The sequence below is a fragment of the Pleurodeles waltl genome, chromosome 9, assembly GCF_031143425.1.
Source record: "Pleurodeles waltl isolate 20211129_DDA chromosome 9, aPleWal1.hap1.20221129, whole genome shotgun sequence".
NCBI classification, from domain to species: domain Eukaryota; kingdom Metazoa; phylum Chordata; class Amphibia; order Caudata; family Salamandridae; genus Pleurodeles; species Pleurodeles waltl.
The window spans coordinates 18,699,541-18,723,933 of record NC_090448.1 but is presented as its reverse complement, the minus strand read 5'-3'; the positions used below and the strand labels follow the sequence as shown (position 1 = coordinate 18,723,933).

General features: G+C 48.1%; 1 protein-coding gene across 1 annotated transcript in view; it reads right to left on the bottom strand.

Annotated features, from left to right (window-relative positions):
- CPNE9 (copine family member 9) overlaps window positions 1-24,393 on the bottom strand; it is a 1,043,154-nt gene that overhangs the window by 159,096 nt on the left and 859,665 nt on the right. Inside the window, exon 8 of the mRNA XM_069206140.1 lies at window positions 20,616-20,679. Within this exon, the coding sequence (XP_069062241.1) occupies window positions 20,616-20,679 (64 nt within the window). The remainder of the gene's footprint in view (window positions 1-20,615; window positions 20,680-24,393) is intronic.

The following is a 24,393-nucleotide window of genomic DNA, read 5'->3' as shown; positions in this document are numbered from 1 at the left end:
CTGACCCAAAATGGACACAATGAGGCATTTTACTCTAATAGAGCTAAATGCAACAGAACATAAACAGCAGCACGAGCAGCCACTTCTGCTCACTAAGGGGGTCATTCCGACCCTGGCGGCCGGGGACGGAGGAAGCACCGCCAACAGGCTGGCGGTGCTTCAGGGGCAATTCTGACTGTGGCGGTAAAGCAGCGGTCAGAAAAGGGAAACCGGCAGTTTCCCGCCGGTTTTCCCCTGCCCCAGGGAATCCTCCACAGCGGTGCTGCAAGCAGCGCCGCCATGGGGATTCCGACCCCCTTCCCGCCAGCCTGTTCCTGGCGGTTTACACCGCCAGGAAGAGGCTGGCGGGAACGGGTGTCGTGGGGCCCCTGGGGGCCCCTGCAGTGCCCATGCCATTGGCATGGGCACTGCAGGGGCCCCCTAACAGTGCCCCATTAAGATTTTCAGTGTCTGCCACTGCACCCGTCGCACACCAGCAACTCCGCCGGCTCCATTCGGAGCCGGCTTCATCGTTGCTGGGGCTTTCCCGCTGGGCGGGCGGGAGGCCTTTTGGCGGTCGCCCGCCTGCCCAGCGGGAAAGTCAAAATGACCGCTGCGGTCATTTGACCGCGGTACGGTCTTTTGGCGGTCTCCGCCCGGCGGGCGGCGGGGTCGGAATGACCCCCTAAATGTGCTCTTGCAGTCAGAGCTTTTACCCAAATTTCTTTTAACTACGCAAGTGGGCGTAGTCGTATTATTATCAGTAAATCCGTGTCAAAGAGTAACACAGAATAACCGAAATGACTGACTTCCACGGTGTAACTGACATTCCACACAGACCTATTAATGATATTGGAAGGTGGGTACTTGACACTGTAATTCATGTTCCTCAACATGGTTCAGCATGTCCATGAATTAAAACTTTATTTTACAGGTAAGATTGAGAAAACACTTGTTGCTGTTGATAGGAAAAGCCCACAGTCCCCCAATTTGTTTATCTCATATCTCAATCTGTTTCCAAATCAAAAGATTGGACCATTGTCTAGATCTGTCTCGCTCTTCCATGGAATCCTTGAGAGAGACATGATGTGGAGAAGAGACCACACATTTACTTCAGCTACTTTCAAAGCAGAACAGCTAATGTGCAAAACCCTCCCAGGTACAGGGCAGACTTGCACACTTCCGCCCATCACTGGACAGTTACTTCTAATTCGGTGCCTTCATCCTACCAAGTTTTATTGAGGTCTAGCTGTGGCCCAGAAAGAGTCAACAGTCAGGGGGTGGGTGATGTCACGTGCGTGCTGGATGGGGAGGGGAGGGTTCATGTTCCCTTGGACTCCTCGAGCTCTTGCAAGCTTCTGACATTACCCCTAAGTCACCCACCTACAGGGCCGGCTTTAGTGCCGGTGGTGCCCGGTGCGACAAACATTTTTGGCACGCATCCCCTCAGGACTTCCTCCTCGGATTCTCTCAATACCACCTGGCAAAAGCGCCCCTCATCTCTCCTTAGCCCCTCTCTCACATACATTTGATTTGTTTTAAAGCACTGGAAAGGGCTGGCTTTACCAACAAGATGCATTTCTACCCAAATGAACTCTTATTAGCAACATTAGCAATAGAGAACCAAAGACTGGACCAAAAAACATGGGCCCTCATTATAACTTTGCCAGTAACTGCCGCCTACCGCCACAGCGACAGCCGGCAACATTCCATCGCTGTGGCTACCAGCCTCCCGCCCGCATTATGACCATAGATGGAATTCCGCCAGAAGGCTGGCGTAATACCGTTGACGGTCATGGCGGCGGACGGCGGTAAGGTGGCGCTGCTGCCAACAGCGGTACCACGCCAGCAAAACACAGCCGACCGTATCATGAGCAATGATACGGCCTGGCGGTGTTCTGCTGGCGGATGCTGCTGCTGACATCAGCGCCGCGTCCCGTCTCCAGCCGGAGGACCCCTTGCAAGCAGATAAGTCGGGTTCTCTGACAGGAGAGGGGGGCAGGGGGGTGGTGTGTGCGTGTGTGGGGGTGTTGTGTGGCTTGAGCCAAACCGCCAAAGTCATAATTTGGGAAAAGGTACCGCCAGCCTGTTGGCAGTACCTTTCCCCAAATTACCACCGACCGCCAGGATTGTAATGAGGGCCATTATGTCCTAACCTATTTTAGGCACTTTGCGTGCAGCTCTTTGAGCACAACTCATAAGTCACTGTTCTCTATTAGGGTTGTATCTTATCAACTGTGGCCACAAAAGGATCTGTGTGACAGAAGCAGTCATCCAGCCAGCTATCCACATAAAATACAGATCTGTGATCTGCCCTTAGGGTGTTCTTTGCAGCAGGAATATTAACCCTCTGTGCTGCTGGATGGCGATTGTAAACTGCCACTAGACAAAACTCCATCCCTCTCTAGCAGGAACATTAATCACAAGAGTTATGTTGACATTTTTATTGCTGCCTGAAAGCTGGACATAAAAGGAGTTCTGCAAGTGTTTTTCAATCATAAGTTATAGCTCCCCCCCCTGAGGTCAGCGCCCGGCTTCCCAGGTGAGTGCCCGGTGCAGCCACACCAGCCGCACTGCCCTAACTCCGGCCCTGCTCCGTGCTGTAGCACCTCTAGTTGTCTGCATCCTACTCACAGCAGCAGCCCACAGACAGCCATAAATCTACCCACAGACTGATGTACCAGACTGGCCCAGCTTGGCACTGTCAGACTGCCCTACAGGACAGACCGACCCTGTTCATGACAACTCAGGTTTCCGGATCACCTTTGCATCAACATAGGCTTAATGGGATTTTACAGAAATTGAAAAATCCAGATGAAATTACTGTGGTTAGTATTATGTTAAAATGTAATCTAGTGGAGTCTTTGGATAAAAAAAAAACAGAATCTGTTATGGTAGTTTTTTGGGTGGCAAGCCTTGTGGCAAGGGCGTCAGTGGCCAAAGAAATATATGGAAAGATCCCACAGATAACAAGACTGAATCTGCTTCAAAGAAGGCATAAGCAGGGGAACAGTTGGCTAGGAAGGCTGGTCCATATGGAGCATATACTAGCCAATCATTAATTTGTTATTCCAAAGACCTATGTAGGGCAATCCAGGAAGCCATGGAACATTCACAGGTAGAATTCCTGTGAAACATACATTTTGATGGTCTGCAGTGACTCCTTGGTCAGAAGGTGCAGTTCCTGCAGCTAGAAGAAATGTATTTGTAAGGAACTGACATAGATCAGACAGAAAACAGCAACTTTAGAGGAGATGGCTCTTTCGAATGGAACTAGAAGAAAAGCACCACAGAATTTTGAAAGAGAAAAACGTGTGTCTTCCATCAGACAGTCCCAACCTTCATCATCGTCTTCAAATCAAAGCTTGAGCAGTTGTTCGTTAGACAACCTTCCAGGTGTCAACCAGGACAGGTTTAAGGAACAAAAAGGGGAAAGTTAAGCATATTATTTTGAGCAAAAGAATAAAGGATCCCGAATAATCCTAACTGGGCTGAAAATGGAGTGATCATCAGAAGAGGAGATACTTTCTTCCAGCATGGAAGTCCACTTCTGACTTCTAGGTCCTGAGGACAGTCAAGGAAGGATGTCTCACCAAATTCTTTTCTCCATCTCCAGAGACTGGCACAATTCTTGCATCATGTCCTTCCATACACACAGTGCTGAATACAATGGCGGTAACAGATCATTCTCTGATGGTTCAGAAGGCATCAAGAAAGCGCCAAACTGGGACCAGCAAAGACACATACTCTAGAGTATTCCTTGTACAAAAGGGACACTGTTTGGTACCAGACTTCAGGAATGTGAACAAGTATATACGAAAGATTCATTTCACGATGCAAACACTGCAGAGGATGACTCCCTTGAGTCCCATGGGGCAAACATCGTGGCCATCAACTTGATGTACGCTTAATTTAACGTTATGCTGCTGTGCAACGTCAGCGATACCTAAGGCTTTGTATTTGTGTGAACCATTATTAGTTCCAGGTGATGTGAATTTGGGAACACGTCTTCCCTGGGAGTGTTCACCAGGATGGAGCACTTTTGGTATCCTGCTACATCTACAGCATTGGCAGATAGCTCCAATCCTGGGCGACTGGCTTCTAGTGTCAGGATCAGAAAAAGAGACACTGAAAGTAGCAGAGGAGTGTTTATCTCGACTCACTAAATCCTAAACTATACAACATGTAAACTGATCCCATCACACAACAGGATCTCCATAGAAAACAACAGATGTGGGACTGTTGAACCTCCAGAAGGAAAGAGCAGATAGACAATGGGAGACACTTCTATTTACTGTCATGGAAGGAACCATCAGCAAGACCATGGTTGGAAGTGCAGGGGCTCATGGCCCCTTGTGTCTTTCTAGCTCCACAGGCCAGACCTCCTCCACAACCAATGACTGTTCACTTATTGAAGTACTGGCGACCGGCGTCGATGGACGATCCCAGTAAATTCCATGTAAATTCCATCCCCTCTTCAAATAGCTCGACTACTCTAGTGATGGTTGAGGCCGGAATACTTGACCATGGGATGTCCTCTCAACATGAGGTCTTCATCTATGGTAACCACAGATGCCAGTCCCACTGGGTGATGAGCTGTGAGGTTAGACCATGTACTCCACAGGAGATGGGCAAAGAAGGAGAAACTACAAACTTCTAACTAGAGTGAACTGGAAGCAACATTGAAAGCTTTGAGGGGAATCTTTCATCACATGGGGCCTGATTTAGAACTCGGCGGACGGTTGCTCCACCACAACGGTGACAGATATCCTGTTCGCTGGACTCTCAATACCATAGGATAGAATGGGATTTAGATTTCGGTGGACAGGTATCCGTCACCGTTGTGATGGAGTAACCTGTCCACTGAGTTCTAAATCAGTCCCTTAGTTCCAACTGCATACCAGTCTACATTTGAAATCTTTTCTGGGCACTGAAAACCTGGTGGTGGATTGAGGAATCTCTTTGTCAGGTAGAATGTCATATAACCAGGGCCACTAGAATTATGCAGCAGAGGAGGGCCAACGTATGCGGCAGGGGTATGTAAATTATGTGGTAAGAAAAGGAAATTATGTGGCGCACTACGGCACACTTTGTAATAGTATTACTTCATTATTTTATAATTTTTACACTTGTCAACACTGTCTGGGCATTGGTTGCAACTTAGTAGTAGTGTAATACCCAAATACATTAATACTAAAAAAAAAAAAGGTGACCCGTGAACCATACAAAGGGCCTTCCACTGTGCGGCAACATGTACCATTGCGTTTTCGGAACTCTGGAACCGTTTCAGCTAGAAACATTTTTTTTTTCTTACAATCTGAAGAATATGCAGCAAATGATTGATTATGTCGCAAGTGCAGCAAATCCATAACTATGCAAAAAATGCCGCAGCCGCAGACTGTCAGAATTCAAGTGGCCCTAGATATAACCGAGCTCTTGCAATTTTCTCTTGAGGGATTGAAATAGAGATGACTTACTCTACCTTAGGGGCGTAATTGATGGCTTTCGGGCTTTTGATGAGCCATGGGGAGGTTTTTCTAGTGGAGAATATCTTCATTAGACTTAATTTTTTTTGCTACTAGACCTGCAGTGTGTCATTTCTTCTCCACCTTGGCATTTCCCATTAGTTTTGACATCATCACAAGGTTTTGCTTTTTAACCACTTAAGCCTAAAGTGTTAAATGTTTTGCATTTGAAAGTGGTATTTCTAGTAGCAATAACACCAGCCAGAAGAAATGGAGTTTGAGAAGCTGTGTTGTGTGAGCCACCATTTCTGAGAGTGTTAGAAGATGAGGATGTGCTTAGTTCAGATGAGGAGCTTCTGCTTGATATGTCTTCGGTGGCCCGCAGCGACCAAGAGACTTCCCTGCACTGTCTTTTCAGCTCCTTCCTCACCGGATTGCACTATGCGGATGCCCAGAGGAGGGGGCTCATTTATCTTCAGTGAACTAAAACCTTTAGGAAATCTGACCATTTGTCTCTTACTCTTGGTGGCCCATAACCAAAGATCTCCTTAAGCAGGTGGATCAGAGGAACTGTTTCTACAGCTCAGGAGGCGGGTAACCTTCCTCTGCCTGGCACGACTGTTGGAAGGTCAGCAAGATGGCTCTTCATAGACAGAGGAGTGCTGAGCAGAAGCATAGACTGTCCCGCAGTCCTTTATAGTCATGGTATGATTCAAGGGTTATGAGTAGATAGTGATCATTTAGGGAATGTGTTGAAAGCAGTTAGTTCTGAATTTGAACTGAGTTCATGGGATTTTGTGTTCTTTTCTTTTTTTATTTCACTATAAAAATTGTGTTGCATTGATAGTGATGTATATTTATGGGCATATTATCAAACATTTTTGCATTCACAAATGGTGCAAATCGTTAAATTTAACTGTCTGTGAATGTAAAATTGCCTTTCCAAATATACGAAAGGCATTGGCAGTCCCACTTTCGGGAATCACAATTTTTTGGGATTCCCTAAAATTGCGACTCCAGATAGGGAATAGCGATTTGCAATTCCTTAAGCACATGTAACAAGCATTTCCTAAATGCGGAATGGGCATTTAGGAAATTATATTACAGTTCACCCCAAATCGATAGTAAGCATGTGCAATTTTAAAAAAGGCTTCAAAAATGCATTTTTTTAAAGTGCCATGAAGCGCACACATGCTCCTATGGCATGTGCGCACTTTATATGTGCACAATTTATTTTAGGGGTGCATGAAAGGGAGGCCTTAGGCCCCTAGATGCCCTTGGTTTTGCATTTCCTAATTTGTGATTTCCAAATAGGTAATTGCAAATGAGATAATGCAAAACCATTTGCACCTATGGGCCCCATAGGAACGAATGGAGTCTCATTTACAAATAGTGATTCCCCAATAGCGACTGCGACTCTGTAGGAATCGCTATTAGGGAACCTATATTTTGTTACATAGTATTTTGCATTTCCTAAATAGCGAATTTTTAAAATTCGCTATTTAGGGAATGCAAAAAGAAACAATGATACATCTGGCCCTTATTTGTGCCCTTGCGCTGGCACGACTCATCAGTACTGACTGGGACGAGGTTGTACAACATAGGGAAAATGCCCTGGTTACTTACCAATAATGTTAATTATCCTGGGTCCGCAAAGCCCTTGTCACAGTCATTACAAACCAAACAACCTTCCTGATTCCGCTTCCTCTAGTGGTTGACAGTAGCTCAGGATGTACTCTGGGTTGGCTGAGCTACATGGCACCAGTATCATGGGTGGTCTTTCAGCCTACCCATTCATGCCATCCTTTCTTTCTGTCATGAGGTGGGCCGGGCGGCTGGTACCCTTTAAAAATGGTGGGGCTAGTGGAGTGCCTCACCACGTCCTAAAAAAACACAGTAAAAACACCCCTTCCCTCCAAAACCCCAAAATAAAATACCCCCTCCCTCTAAAAGCCCAAATAAAAACATAACACCAACTACAAAATAAAACACAACCAGCACACTTACATGCGTTACACATATAAAATAATATAAAATAATATTGCACTTGCCCACTGGCTGCGCATCCTCCTCTGTGTTCTTTTCCTTCTCTGATGCATGACGATCTATCCTAACCAATCCAAATGCTGCTTTCATGCTGTTGACCAGCATGAGAGAAATGCCTGGATTGAAAGGAGTAGACTGGCTGGATGCTCTTTCAGGCCTTGGAGGCCTATGCTTGGTCTCCACCCAGCTGTCTAAAGGCAGCTGGGTGGAGAGTTTCAAAGTGCACATGTGGCTTTGGCCAGCGCAGAACAGCCAGCCAAAATGATGTGTGCACTTTGGAGCGTCCAGTCAGCCCTGCTTCAGTCCTCTGCTCCCAATTGGCGTTGGATGAGATGCCTAGCATATCTCTGGGCTGGTGCTGCTGCAGTGTGCACTGCACCGGTGAAAAGAAAATACCAATGGAATCTTTTCATTGTCATTTTTTCCCTTGTGGCTCGCAGCGAGTGGGGGTGGGGGACGATGGTCCCTCGAGAAAAAACTGCCACTGGAGATGGAATCCACCTCACAAGTGGACTAAGGATAATGAAGATAACTGGTAAATGACCATTGCCTGCTGCACCTTGGGTTCTTCTTCACTGATTGATCTTGCAGCGCAGGTTTTTTGGGAGTAGCGTTGCCTGCTGCACCTTGGGTTCTTCTTCACTGATCGATCTTGAAGCACAGGTTTTCTGAGAGCAGCGTTGCCTGCCGTACCCTGGGTTCTTCTTCACTGATCGATCTTGAAGCACAGGTTTTTTGGGAGTAGCGTTGCCTGCCGTACCTTGGGTTCTTCTTCGTTGATCGATCTCCCAGCACAGGTTTTTTGGGAGTAGCTTTGCCTGCCGTACCCTGGGTTCTTCTTCGTTGATCGATCTCCCAGCACAGGTTTTTGGGGAATAGCGTTGCCTGCCGTACCATGGGTTCTTCTTCGCTGATCGAGCTCCCAGCACAGGTTTTTTGGGAATAGCGTTGTCTGCCCTACCCTGGGTTTTTTGGGAATAGCGTTGCCTGCTGCACCTTGGGTTCCTCTTTGCTGATCGATCTCCCAGCACAGGTTTTTTGTGAATAGCATTGCTTGGTGCACCTTGGGATCTTCTTCGTTGATCGATCTCCCAGCATAAGTTTTTAGGGAGTAGCGTTGCCTGCTGCACCTTGGGTTCTTCTTCGTTGATCGATCTCCCAGCATAAGTTTTTGGGGAGCAGCGTTGCCTGCTGCACCTTGGGTTCTTCTTCGCTGATTGATCTCCTAGCACAGATTTTTTGGGAGCAGCGTTGCCTGCTGCACCTTGGGTTTTTCTTCGCTGGTCTATGTCCCAGCATAAGGTGTTTGAGAGCCTAATACCCTGACACACCTTGGGTTTACCTTTGTTGATTTATCTCCCAGCACAGGTATTTTGGGAGCAGCATTGCCTGCCACACCTTGGGTTCTTCTTCGCTGATCGATCTCCTAGCACAGGTTTTTTGGGAGTAGCATTGCCTGCCCCACCTTGGGTTCTTCTTTGCTGATCGATCTCCCAGCACAGGTTTTTGTGGAGCAGCGTTGCAAGCTGTACCTTGGTTTCTTCTTCGCTGATCGATCTCCTAGCACAGGTTTTTTGGGAGTAGCATTGCCTGCCCCACCTTGGGTTCTTCTTTGCTGATCGATCTCCCAGCACAAGTTTTTGGGGAGCAGCGTTGCAAGCTGTACCTTGGTTTCTTCTTCGCTGATCGATCTCCTAGCATAGGTTTTTTGGGAGTAGCATTGCCTGCCCCACCTTGGATTATTCTTCGCTAATTGATCTCCTAGCACAGGTTTTCTGAGAGCAGCGTTGCCTGCCATACCTTGGATTCTTCTTCGCTGATTGATCTCCCAGCACAGGTTTTCTGAGAGCAGCGTTGCCTGCCGTACCTTGGGTTCTTCTTCACTGATCTATCTCCCAGCAAAAGGTTTTTGAGAGCACAATAGCCTGGCACTCCATGGGTTTCTTTGCTGAGGGTGTTGTAAATATCCTCTTGTCCCAGTTTTTCTCTGGAAATTGATGAATTACTTAGAGAATTGAGGTCTCCGCGCCCAATGTTCCCTGTGTGGTTATTTACTGTACATTTTTCTCCTGCTAAATTTTGTCTGGTTTGAGCTCCAGAAATTCAGCTGAGAAAACTACGAGGCGCAGGCTTTACTGCAAACCTCACATCACAATCCCTACGTGAAGAGGGGTTTAAGAAGCGTCGGGACTGCACCTCATCACAACTGGAATCAGGGCCCATGTGTGTTCCTAACTCACACCTGATTCTTCTTTTCATAAAACATTTCCACTCCTCTGCAGCTCAGGACTGGAGCACATGTAGACTAGTATTTATGAAAGACACATTTAAGGCAGTTTTCATTGCCTTATTTTCGCACATAATCTGCAATGTGTAAACTTTTCCTGCCTAGGTTTGAGAAGGTGGACGCATTTCCAGTTTAACTTCTGACACTGGTGTCCTCCCAATTAAAACCATTTTCCCATAACATGTGCTCTCTTCTCCGAATTAAACGTGATTAACTGGTGCTGATGCGAGCGCTTTCTGTTGGAGTTTACGTCCATGTATGTGTTCCGGAAAGGTGAGCATGTATTCACACATGTTCACCTATAGCCACCAGTGTTATCGCTGGGTGCATCGTGTCAGTTCATCCTGTATAGGAGATTTCACTCCCATCCCTCATACACCTGGTGGGAACACCTGCAAGCGTGACGTAGCGTAATGTATACAAGGGTATCAGTACCTCATATGTAAAATATTCGTATTTCACTGGTTTACGCCACTTCCATCACCTGCAGGTAAACGATGTAAATATGAAGACGAAAACTACAAACTGTTTGTGGCAATGGACATATGCAGGTCAGGCCATGTAATCCTTAGTCAGGCACCCAACGTAAAGAGCGCTTTAACATCCATGAACTGAATACACCAAGCAGTAAAGAGCAGTTTAACATTCATCCATTGAATACACCGATCGGTAAAGAGTGGTTTAACATTCATGCACTGAATACACCGAGCTGTAAAGAGCGGTTTAACATCCATGGACTGAATACACCAAGCAGTAAAGAGCAGTTTAACATTCATCCATTGAATACACCGATCGGTAAAGAGTGGTTTAAGATTCATGCACTGAATACACCGAGCGGTAAAGAGCGGTTTAACATCCATGGACTGAATACACCAAGCAGTAAAGAGCAGTTTAACATCCATGCATTGAATACACAAAGCGGTAAAGAGTGCTTTAACATCCATGCACAGAATACACTAAGTGGTAAAGAGCGGTTTAATATCAATGCATTGAATACACCGAGCGGTAAAGAGCGGTTTAACAGTCATGCACTGAATACACTGAGCGGTAAAGAGAGGTTTAACATCCATGCATTGAATACACCAAGCGGTAAACAGCAGTTTAACATCCATTCACGGAATACACCAGGTGGTAAAGAGTGGTTTAACATCCATGCATTGATTACACCAAGCGTTAAAGAGCGGTTTAACATCAATGCACAGAATACACCGAGCGGTAAAGAGCGATTTAACATCAATGCACAGAATACACTGAGCAGTAAAGAGCGGTTTAACATCAATGCACAGAATACACCAAGCAGTAAAGAGCGCTTTAACATCAATGCATTGAACACGCCAGGCGGTAAAGAGCGGTTTAACATCAATGCACTGAATACACGAAGCGGTAAAGAGCGGTTTAACATCAACGCATTGAATACACCAAGCGGTAAAGAGTGGTTTAACATCAATGCATTGAATATATCAAGTGGTAAAGAGGGGTTTAACATCAATGCATTGAATACACCAAGCGGTAAAGAGCGGTTTAACATCCATGTACTAGATACAAGAAGCGGTAAAGAGTGATGTAACATCAAATCATCAAAATCAAATCATTAACATTTATAAAGCGCGCTACTCACCCGTGCGGGTCTCAAGGCGCTAGGGGAAAGAGGGGGTTACTGCTGCTCGAAAAGCCAGGTCTTTAGGAGTCTCCGGAAAGCGGAGTGGTCTTGAGGCTGGTGGGCAGGGAGTTCCAGGTCCTGGCCGCCAGGAAGGAGAAAGATCTCCCAGCCGCCGTGGAGCGGCGGATGCGAGGGACGGAAGCGAGTGCGAGGCCAGAGGAACGGAGGAGGCGGGTGGGGACGTAGAAGCTGAGGCGTCGGTTGAGGTATTCCGGTCCCTTGTCGTGGAGGGCTTTGTGTGCGTGGGTGAGAAGTCGAAAGGTGATCCTTTTGCTGACTGGGAGCCAATGCAGGTATCTCAGGTGTGCGGAGATGTGGCTGTTGCGGGGTACGTCGAGGATGAGGCGGGCCGAGGCGTTTTGAATGCGTTGCAGGCGATTTTGGAGTTTGGCTGTGGTTCCAGCGTAGAGGGTGTTGCCGTAGTCCAGGCGGCTGGTGACGAGGGCGTGGGTCACGGTTTTTCTAGTGTCGGCGGGGATCCAGCGGAAGATCTTGCGGAGCATGCGGAGGGTGAGGAAGCAGGCGGAGGACACGGCGTTGACTTGCTTGGTCATGGTGAGAAGAGGGTCCAAGATGAAGCCGAGGTTGCGGGAGTGGTCTGCGGGGGCTGGTACGGTGCCGAGGGCCGTGGGCCACCAGGAGTCGTCCCAGGCGGACGGGGTGTTGCTGAGGATGAGGACTTCCGTTTTTTCAGAGTTCAGCTTTAGGCGGTTGAGCCTCATCCAATCTGCGACGTCCTTCATACCCTCTTGTAGGTTGGTCTTGGCACTGGCGAGGTCCTTAGTGAGGGAGAGTATAAGTTGGGTGTCGTTGGCGTAGGAGGTGATGATGATGTCGTGCTTGCGTACGATGTTGGCGAGGGGGCTCATGTAGACATTGAAGAGTGTCGGGCTGAGTGATGAGCCTTGGGGTACGCCGCAGATGATCTCGGTGGGTACTGAGCGAAACAGAGGGAGGTAAACTCTTTGGGAACGGTTTGAGAGGAAGGAGGCGATCCAGTCCAGGGCCTGGCCTTGGATCCCGGTGGAGCGGAGGCGGGTGATTAGGGTGCGGTGACAGACGGTGTCGAAGGCAGCCGAAAGGTCGAGGAGAATGAGGGCGACTGTTTCACCGTTGTCCATCAGGGTTCTGATGTCGTCTGTGACTGAGATGAGGGCGGTTTCCGTGCTGTGGTTGGTTCGGATCCGGTTTGTGAAGGGTCGAGCAGGTTGTTGTTTTCCAGGAAGGTGGTCAGCTGTTTGTTGACGGTCTTCTCTATTACCTTGGCTGGGAAAGGCAGGAGAGAGATGGGGCGGAAGTTTTTCAGCTCGCTCGGGTCAGCCGTAGGTTTCTTTAGTAGGGCGTTGACTTCGGCCTGTTTCCAGCATTCGGGGAAGGTAGCAGAAGAAAAAGAAGAGTTGATGACGGCCTGGAGGTGCGGGGCGATGATGTAGTCGGCTTTGTTAAAGACGAAGTGAGGGCAGGGGTCCGAAGGGGCGCCGGAGTGGATAGAGTTCATGGTGGAATTGGTTTCTTCAGTGTTGATGTGGGTCCAGTTGTTGAGGGTGATGGTCGGGGGTGCGGGTTCGGTGGTGTTTGGTTGGGTCTGGTGTCCGAAGCTGTCGTGGAGGTCGCTGATCTTGCGGTGGAAGAAGGTGGCGAGGGATTCGCACAAATCCTGTGAGGCAGACGAGCCGAAGGCAGAAGATAGAAGACAGAAGACAGAAGAGCAGAAGACCGGAAGAACAGAAGAACAGAAGACCAGAAGACCGGAAGAACAGAAGAAAGGAAGACCGGAAGAACAGGAGACCAGAAGAACACAGAAGAACACAGAAGAACACAGAAGAAGATACAGAAAACGAAGAACAGAAGGCAGAAGACCACAGAAGAAGATGAGGAAGAAGAGAAGAAGAGAGAAGACGGGGAAAAGAAGAGTACAGAAGAAGATTACAGACGAGGAGCGAAGGGGCTGGGAGGTGGGGGGTACTTACTGTGAGGTGGGTCTCAGGAACTCAGGAACCTGGAGGAGCTGGAGGAGCTGCAGCGGCAGGGGGAGCGACCTACCCTTGGGTCAAGGGTCGCTACCACTGTCGCGCAGCAGCCGCCATATGAGGTAGGAGGGGGGGGAGGGGTCAGCTGGGGGCGAATGGGAGCTGGGGGGCGGGGGCGTGCAGGAGGTCGCGGCGGGAAAGCGCGAGGGAGGGGGGGGGACAGGTAGAGTGAGAAGAGCTGGAGGAGGGGGGTTTAAGGGTGGAGGGGGGTGAGTGTTAGGAGGTTTAGGAGATTAGGGAGAAAGATAGGAGTAGGGTTGTGAAGATAGGGGAGGGGGGGTTGTAGAGGTGGGTGAGGGTGAGAGGTAAAGTGAGAGGATAGGAAGATAGGTAATAGAGGGGGTGGCGGGAAGGGGGGGAGAGATAGAGAAATAGATAGAGAAAATCGATAGATAGAGAAATCGATAGATAGAGAAATAGATAGATAGAGAGATAGGTAGGTAGATAGGAGGAGGTGGAGAGTGAGGGAGTTAGATAGTGGGATAGAGAGATAGGTAGATAGGAGGAGTGAGGGAGGTAGATAGCGAACAGGTTAGATAGGGGTGATAGAGAGGGGGGAGGCGAGTGAGGGAGGGGGATGAGGCAGAAGCAGGAGGGCAGGCGCGGGGAGAAGAAGGCGGAGGAGGCAGAAGAGCCGAAGGCAGAAGATAGAAGACAGAAGACAGAAGAGCAGAAGACCGGAAGAACAGAAGAACAGAAGACCAGAAGACCGGAAGAACAGAAGAAAGGAAGACCGGAAGAACAGGAGACCAGAGGAACACAGAAGAACACAGAAGAACACAGAAGAACACAGAAGAAGATACAGAAAACGAAGAACAGAAGGCAGAAGACCACAGAAGAAGATGAGGAAGAAGAGAAGAAGAGAGAAGACGGGGAAAAGAAGAGTACAGAAGAAGATTACAGACGAGGAGCGAGGAGGAAGAACAGAGAAGAAGAAAAGAAGAAAAGAAGCAGGAGCAGGAGAGAGGGTGAGTAGCGCGGGCAGAGCGAGGGGCTGGGAGGTGGGGGGTACTTACTGTGAGGTGGGTCTCAGGAACTCAGGAACCTGGAGGAGCTGGAGGAGCTGCAGCGGCAGGGGGAGCGACCTACCCTTGGGTCACATCCATGGACTAGATACAGCAAGCGGTAAAGAGTGGTGTAACATCAATGCATTCAATACACCAAGCGGTAAAGAGCGGCCCCCCACCCTGTCGACAACACTGGAGCACCCGATGATCACCTCTACTCCCACCCTGCCACTAAAGATGGGACGCAACCTGCATGCGTCGATGTGTCTACTCCTACAACTTCCGCAACACCATACTTATGTGCAGTGTACTTCAACTCACCACTCACTGCCAGACCTTCAGACCTACACGCTAGGGTCTTCGTGCCATCATCGTCATCATCATTGTCAACAGTGTTTTTGGCACTCTGTGCTCCGCTTAGAGCATGGAGATCAACCAGAAACTCCGCTAGCCCCGCCGGCGGAGCGGGCTCACCACGTGCGCACGGTAGCCCAGTTATGGGCCCCACAGCTCAAGCGCAGACAGTCTGCACTTGTACAATGTGGCCCATAACTGGGCTGCAGTACGCTCTCTTAGCCCGACGTTGGCAGCATGGAGCTGGACCGGCGCGAGCTCTGGATCCCCAACCCTCCCTCTGCCAGCAGCCCGGGCCGGGGCCGGGCCCGAGAGCAGGGGGCGGAGGGAGGCAGGAGAGCCGGGCCACTGGCAAGTGGCAATGGGGACCCTGGAGTCGACCTGGACCCAGGTAACACCCTTGTTTCCCTTTCTCTTCTGTATGCACGCGGCCAGGGCAGGCTGGTGCACTAAAGGCCTGAAACTGCAGCTTTCGCTGCCTACGGCCCTGGCCTGAATGTGCCTGATCTTGGAAGCGCTAAGAAGGGTCGGGCCTGGCTAACCTGGGCCGACCGCGCTTAGCTCTTCGGACGTCAGACACATTCAGGAGAGGGTGCCACTGGGGGCCTGAAGGGCAGGCGTCAGCGGCACTCCGTCGTTCACAGAACTGCGCCGCCGTGGAATTCCACAGAGTTTTACATTAACTCAGCGGAATTCTGTGGAGTGGAACTCGGTGAGCTCTGCCCAGGCCTACCCATGAATCTAAAGGAGGGTGGAGCGCTCCGTGGCAGCTTCAGGGCTATAGAAATACCAACACGCTAGGGTCTTCGTGCCATCATCGTCATCATCATTGTCAACATCATCATCGTTATCATTAACATCAGCGCTATCATCATCATCGTTATCATCATCGCCAGCGCTATCATCATCATCGTCAGCACTATCATCATCGTCGTTATCGTCATCGTCAGCACTACCATCATCATCGTTATCATCGTCATCATTATCGTCGTCATCATCATCGTCAGCACTATCATCATCATCGTTATCATCGTCATCATCGTTGTCATCATCATCGTCAGCACTATCATCATCATCGTTATCGTCATCGTCGTCATCATCATCATCATTGTCAACACCATCATTGTTATCATCATCGTCAGTGCTACCATCATTGTTATCATCATAGTAAGCGCTATCAACATCATTGTTATCATCATCGTCAGCGCTATCATCATCGTCAGCACTATCATCATCTTCGTTATCATCGTTGTCAACATCATCATTGTTATCATTATCATCGTCAGCGATATCACCATCATCGTTATCATCATCGTCAGCGCTATCTTCATCATCGTCAGCACTATCATCATCATCGTTATTATCATCATCGTCAGGACTATTATCATCATCGTCAGCAATATCATCATCATCATCACTATCATCATCATCGTCAGCACTATCATCATCATTGTTATCGTCATCATCACTGTCAACATCATCATCGTTATCATTAACATCAGCGCTATCATCATAATCGTTATCATCATCGTCAGCGCTATCATCATCATTGTCAGCACATTCAGCATCATCGTTATCATCGTCATCATCATCGTCGTCATTATCATCATTGTCAGCACTATCATCATCATCGTCATTATCATCATCGTCAGCACTATCATCATCGTCGTCATCATCATCATTGTCAACACCATCATTGTTATCATCATAGTCAGCGCTATCATCATCGTCAGCGCTATCATCGTCAGCACTATCATCATCTTTGTTATCATTGTTGTCAACACCATCATCGTTATCATTATCATCGTCAGCACTATCATCATCATCGTTATCATCATCGCCAGCGCTATCATCATCATCGTTATCATTGTCGTCATCATCGCCAGAGCTATCATCATCATTGTTATCATTGTCGTCATCCTCATCATCATTGTACTACTAATACTGCCATGTAATAACAACAATATGAACAAAGATGACCAAAACAATAAAAATATTAACAATAATAACAATATAAATTAACAAAAATAATGTAAATTATATAAAAAGTATCTAAATATATAAATTATACAAAAATTATACTGAAATTATGTTAAGAGTGTCAATGATAACATTATGATGTTGTAAACGATAACCAACAAAAACATTTCCCGCCTTTTCTTATCACAGGGTTGGTAGGAGATAACGATGCCTCTGTAACAGGGAGAGGAGGCGGCCCCTCACCTGTAATAAGTTATTACAGTTGAGTTAGGATCACACAATGTCTCCTGCCAGCAGCCAAGGTGAAAGGAAGGTGAGTGAGAAGAATTAAAACAGCTGCTTAAAAACCAAACGAAGGGAGACCTCCCTTTCCAGCGCCCCCTCTTCTCAACGCCCCTGCCCTGCAGACTGACATCACTTTCATTAGTCAGTAAGCAGACACCTTGTCAGTATGTTTATATGTTTTATGTGAGTCACCAAAGTGACTCACATAAAACTACTTAACATATGTATCTGGAACAAATCACAGACTGCTGCTGCTGGGGTTCTACGGGCTGCTGCTGCTTCTGGGGTTCTACAGGCTGCTGCTGGGGTTCTACGGGCTGCTGCCTCGGTTCTACAGACTGCTGCTGCTTCTGGGGTTCTACAGGCTTCCGTTGGGGTTCTACAGGCTGCTGCTTCTGGGGTTCTACAAGCTGCTCCTGCATGGGTTCTACAGACTGCTGCTGCTTCTGGGGTTCTACAGGCTTCGCTGTTGGGGTTCTACAGGCTGCTACTTTTGGGGTTCTACAGTCTGCTGCTGCGGCTGGGGTTCTACAGGCTGCTGCTGGGGTTCTACAGGCGGCTGCTGGGGTTCTTTCATGTTTATTCTTTCCAGGCACCAGGCACTGGGCCCGATTTAGGGTTTGGCAGATGGGTTACTCCATTACAAACCTGACAGATATCCCGTCTGCTATATTACAATTCCTATAGGAAATAATGGGATCATAATATGGTGGACAGGATATTGGTTATGTTTGTGACAGAGTATCCCTATCCACCACACTCTAAATCAGCCCACAGTCTTTTGCAGGAAGAGGTAAAGAATCAAACATTTAAAAGACTGTCACAGGAGGAGAATGGGATGATGTGTCATGTATAATACGGAATAGGTTACACCCCACTGCACAGCATGGGCAGCTGCAATACCAGCTTACAACACAGAAAGGACACAAGTAAATCTGAAGGTAGCGCCTACTGTGGCGCGGGGGGCCCCTCCACTATGGCAGAGGAATATCGCCCAGCTGTGGGAGGGCGGCAGAAAATAAACTGATAATACAACCACTGTACCATTATTTTATTTTTCGCTTCATCCTCGTAGGGCGGGGCAGTGCAATCCTCATCAGCAGCAGGGGGAGGAGGAGTAGTGTGCTCTCTAAGTGCGCATGTCAGTTTGCCCGGCCGTCAAAGCCGCCCATACATAAAACCCTCAGCCACAGGCCCAGACCATCAAACAGCCCAAACATAAAACACTCAGACATAGCCCCTCATGCAGCCCATACATAAAACCCCCAGCCACAGTCACAGACCCTCAAGCACCCATGCATAAACACCGTCAGCCACAGACCCTCAAGCACCTCATATATAAAACCCTCAGCCTCAGATCTCAAGCACCTCATACATAAAACCCTCAGCCACAGACCCTCAAGCCGCCCATACATAAAACCCTCAGCCATAGATCCACAAGAAGTTCGTACATAAAACCCTCAGCTACTGGCCCAAACACTCAAGCAGCCCATACATAAAAACCTTCAGCCACAGACCCTCAGGCACCTCATACGTAAAACCCTCAGCCGCAGACCCTTAATCAGCCCATACATGAAAACCTCATCTATAGATCCTCAAGCACCTCTTACATAAAAACCACCAGCAAAAGACCCTCAAGCAGCTCATACATAAAGCCCTCAGCCACAGACCCCCAAGCAGCCCAAATACATAAACCTTCAGCCATAGATCCACAAGCAGTTTATACATAAAACCATCAGCTATGGACCAAAACCCTCAAGCAGCCAATACATAAACCTTTCAGCCACAGACCCTCAAGAAGAACATACAAAAAAACTTTCAGCCACAGACCCTCAAGCAGAATATACATAAAACCCTCAGCCACAGACCCTGAAGCCACTCATACATAAAAACTCTCAGGCATAGACCCTAAAGAACCTCATATATGAAACTCTCAACCATAGAGCCTCAAGTGCCTCATACATAAAAACCCTCAGTCACAAACCCTAAAGCAGCTTATACATAAAAAACACAGACCCTCAAGCACCTCATACATAAAAACCTCATTCATAGACCTTTGAGCATCCCATGCATAAAACACTCAGCCATAGACCCTCAAGTAGCCCATACATAAAACCCTCAGCCATAGACCATCAAGCGCCTCATATATAAAACCCTCAGCCACAGACCCTCAAGCGCCTCATACATAAAAACCTCATTCATAGACCTTTGAGCATCCCATGCATAAAACACTCAGCCATAGACCCTCAAGTAGCCCATACATAAAACCCTCAGCCATAGACCATCAAGCACCTCATATATAAAACCTTCAGCCACAGACCCTCAAGCACTTCATAGATAAAACCCTCAGCCATAGGCCTTTATGCACCTCATAAATAAAACCCTCAGCCACAGACCCTCGGGCTGCCCATACATAAAATCTTCAGCCATAGACCCTCAAGTAGCCCATACATAAAACCCTCACCCATAGACCATCAAGCACTTCATACATAAAACCCTCAGCCACAGACCCTCAAGCACCTCATACATACAACCCTCAGCCATAGACCATCATGCACCTCATAAATAAAACCCTCAGCCACAGACCCTCGTGCTGTCCATACATAAAAACTTCAGTCATACACCCACAAGAAGCCCATACATAAAACACTCAGTCATTGTACCTCAAGCACCTCATGCATAAAACACTCAGCAATAGACCCCCATGCAGTCTATAAAATCAGCCACAGACCCTCGTCAACTCATATATAAAACATTCAGTCACAGACCCTCATGCAGCTCATACATAAAACCCTCAGCCATATACCCTTCAAGTGCCTAAAACATAAAAACCCTCAGCCACAGACCCTCAAGCAGCCCATACGTATAAACCCTCAGTCACAGACCCTCAATCAGCATATACATATAAACCCTCAGCCACAGACCCTCAAGCAGTTCATACGTATAAACCCTCAGTCACAGACCCTCAATCAGCATATACATATAAACCCTCAGCCACAGACCCTCAAGCAGTTCATACGTATAAACCCTCAGCCACAGACCCTCCAGCAGTTCATACATATAAACCCTCAGCCACAGACCCGCAAACACCTCATAAATATAAACCTTAGATTAAACATCCTACGCCCTCGTGCCCTCGTTTCACAAGTGTTTCCCTGGCCTGTGCTGCTTTTTTGGAAACAGCCTGCATTAGGAGACCGACCCAGGTCAGTGAAGACGTCAGTCCTACGTCACAGGTATATCACGCTGCAAATATCTATATCGGAATCGAACGAATTTTACACCCGTCTTAACCAAGCGCCTCCAGGTGAAGAAAGCGCTACAGTGCCTTGCTAAGGAGAGAAGGCGCTATACAAAGGCTGATAACACTGAAGCCTTTGGTGGCCCACGCCGCAGCGGTCCAGCCATCCTCTGACCTCCAGCGACAGAAAGGTCCAGCCCCCCCGCCCCCACACGCGAAGCAAAGAGAGAAAAAAGAAGAAAAAACCACAGGGGCGAGGGGCAGTGAACCCCCCCACTCACCCGACAGTTGCTGAGCTCCTCCGCAGACAGGATGATGGTCCCGCACTTCTTGCCGGGGATTCCCCTGGGTGAGAAAAAGAGATAACACGAGATGTGACCATCCATCAAGCACAACAGCCGAGCTGTTTTTATTCTGCATTGTTATCAAGAGCCAGAAGGGATGACAGATTGAGGTCCGAGGCCATCCTTGTGAGGAAGCCATGCAATTACCGTCCCCTCTGGCGCCTCTGAGAGGCCAGCTCCCCTCCTCTGGAGCCCTGCTAAGGATGGGTGGGGGGGGGGGGGCGGCCTCCAGAACAAGGGAGTCCTGGACACCAGAGGCCTGGGAAGCCTGGGTAATGCGGATGTAACAACAATAATTTACAAACAACCCCTGCCACCCAGTTCTTAATTTGTAAAAAAATAAATACCAGGGTCTTGTCAGGAGGCAATTCCAGCCTGAACCCCCCATTTCTCTGCCAGTTACAAAACCATTACCCACCACCCTCCTACAAATTGTACAATTCAGACTATTCCATCCCCCAAAGGTATAAGAAGGATTTAGGACGCAGGAATTAGCTGTTTTAATACACAATGCATATGTAGCAACTGCTAATCTTTAAATTAGACAAACAGCGCCATCGTGTGGCAGACTATCATAGATGCCGGTGTTGACAACTAGTGCGGGTGCCGAGCACCAGAAACCACCAGCTCAAATTAATCACTGCTGCCACCACAGTCTTCTGTGACACTGAAAAAGAAAGGTGCTACTTTGAAATAAGTCAACAATGCTCATTTTATCAGCCTGAGAATGATGAACGTCCCCTCTGCTGGGATTCAAACCCGAGTCCATCAGGTTGCACGCACATGGGTTACACACTAAGTTATCGTACTTCTTTCATGCCAGTTGGAAAATGTGTTTTCAATGTCAATTGGGCCAAATCTGGGGATGTGGCGTAACGGCCAGAGCTGCTGACTTCGGAACTGGGGAACAACCAGGTTGGAGTCTCAGTGTTGGTTTCCACATCCTGTGATTCTGAGCAAATCACCTAATCTCTTCGTGCCTAAGACAACAAAAAAATGAAGGTGCCCTTGTGTAATGTAGCTGGTGTTCATGTAAAGTGCTGCTATACCTTCGGGTCGAGTTTGCGCTACATAAAACTGCAAAAAAAAACAAATATGAATTTAAAACTACATACAGGTGCAAGTTTACTGCTTTTGAAACTCACAAACATTTCGAGCACTACGCCTGAAAAGCTGCACCACTTGCAGGCTTCCACGCCTCCTAGAAGGCTGCCCCTCCATCCCGGACCGCAGGGGCTGCAGGGGCCTGTGTTGCTCATGTGGGGTTTACTACAACATGATTGTAGGCAGCCATTGTGTGCAATTGTGTAGTAATTAATGCTTTTTCAGCCACAAACACAGGTTTGGGGCCAAAAATAGCTTTGTGAATTGGACTCAAATGATTTATTCCAGAGAAAACAGGGGCCCATATTTACAAGGAGCCTCGCGCGGCACAGCATCATTCTGTTCAGATGCAGCGCCGCAATCAGTGCTCCGCTATGCTCCATATGTACAAACTGATGCATTGGGCCAACGCATCAGTTTGTAGAGGCCTCGTCACTTATACCTACGCCAGGTAAATGTATGCAGGGTAGATGTTCCCAGGTTAAAGGCCACGTGGAACTGACACAGTGAAATTTACAACTTCTCACGCTTTCAAAATGGGACTAGCCTCCTTTTTCTGATACATTGCTGGAGTTGCGTCAGTCTTGCGACCATCTCCTGCAATGCGTCACGTTAGCACCAACAGATGGGTCTGAATTTCTGACGGATCTCTGAATCCTTGCTCCATGGAGACCTGTATTGTAAATACAGCACATTCATAGCGTCGTTAGGACATTTGCAGCAGGCGCGAGAAATCTGACGCATCAATGCTGATGAGTAAGGTCTTGTAAATATGGCCCAGTGTCTATCTAAGAGATGGAGGTATTAAATATTCTACCCTCATACACTGCTTTTAGTTCACCTGCGGGAAGCCAAACATTATCAGTGCGGGTCAGTGGCATAACGAAACTTGAAGGGGGCCCCCTGCAAAGTCCTTGGAGGGGGCACCATCCCCACCCAGTCAGGAGCTCTCAGGCCATTGGTCCACTGCCCGTGCACATTGCCAGCTGTGCTGAGGGTCCCCCTGGAGCTCAGCTCCCTGCCCCTCCACACCGCGGACCATGCAGGGGTTAATGTTACCTCACTAGTGAGGGAGCAGGTCCTGGGTTAAAGCACTAAAATTAGTTTAAGGAAACACATGACATGCTGGGGCACACATACCATTGGTGCAGTGGGTGCAGTGTCACCGGGGCACACAGCGCTGACGATTGCTGTATTTGCTAGAACAACTACAGTCAAATGGAGTTTACTTGCAAGCTACTGGCGATATAAAGATAGATTTACTTGCTGCACATAACAAGCCTTCTGGGATTCAAGCTGTGGCTGGCTGTGGGGCAAGGCACTCGTGTGGTGGTGGGGGGTGGGAGGGGTAGAGGCAGGCAGAAGCCAAGGTGATCTCTTTGTCTGGGAGCTGGTGAGCGGCAGCATTCAATCTTCCCTGCTGTACTAGCCATCAGCTAGCCCCGTGTCCCACTGGTTAGACCCGCGCTGTGATCGCTGAACCCACCGAGCTACAAGCTCGTGTTGTGCCACTGAAATAACCGGCTTGACAAGAACAGTGGCCGTAGTATTGGGTGTGGAGAGCAGGTAAGTGAAATGTCAGTATTTTTAAGCAAGTTATGAAGGCTAACGTAGGCAATAACCTATTTATATCCACCCTCAAGCAGGGGGATGAAACTCAGAGCCTTGAAGGCTCATACAGCACAGCGAGGCGCTGGGGAAAGAGCCCATGGGACGTTTGTGTCCCCAGTACATTTTTCACGGGTTTAATTCAGAAGTACATTTTATAATTCTGCAGTACCCTCTCAGCACATGTGAGGTATACAATCAGGCTTTAGCCTTGGTTGCGCCCCGGGCTACAATCTTTGTTGGTGCCCCGCTTCTTCACGGATTCCCTCACTGCCACCCTCCACTACAGGACCTCATCTTTCCGTAGCGCTTCTCTCACGTGTTCATTCTATAGCGCTACTTGTCCCAAAGTAGTGTCAGAGCGCTTTACATCACAACAAATGTTACATAACATAAACGGGACTACAACGTGTAGGAGTCACATCTCATCCACACTGGTATGCATCATCTGTTAACAGTGCTTGGACTGGAGAAACAAAGGGACCTGATTTACTACGTGCAGTAACCAAAGCTGCTGCACTGTGCTGCGTGACAAGGAGACAGCACCACAGCACCATATCTACTGTGGTTCCCTTGTAAAGTGATGGCGCACCTTAAGCTGCCTTGCTTAGATGCACTCACCCTGGCACCACAGTGCCAGGGTGTGTGTGGGATTTTAAGCAAAGGTTTCACACTGGAAGTGGGACTGTGATGGCAGGAATAGGTTTTATACTTTGAGGGTACTATTCTAGCACAAAATTATATAAATGAAACTTTAAATATACCTATAGGTAAACGTTACGAATTTGTACGTGTGCTGTTAGGTGCAGCACGCAAACAAAGTTGAAAAGGTTTGGAGAAAAAAAAAAAAAATTCTCCAACTCTACGCCTGCCTCCAAGAGGTGTAATAGTTTGACGCAAATTTCCTTGTAGCAAAGTTTGCGGATAGTGATTAGCATCAAAGTGCATGGGTGGGTGCATCGGCACATCTATGCATCACCCATGGCACGCCTCCTTGACGCAG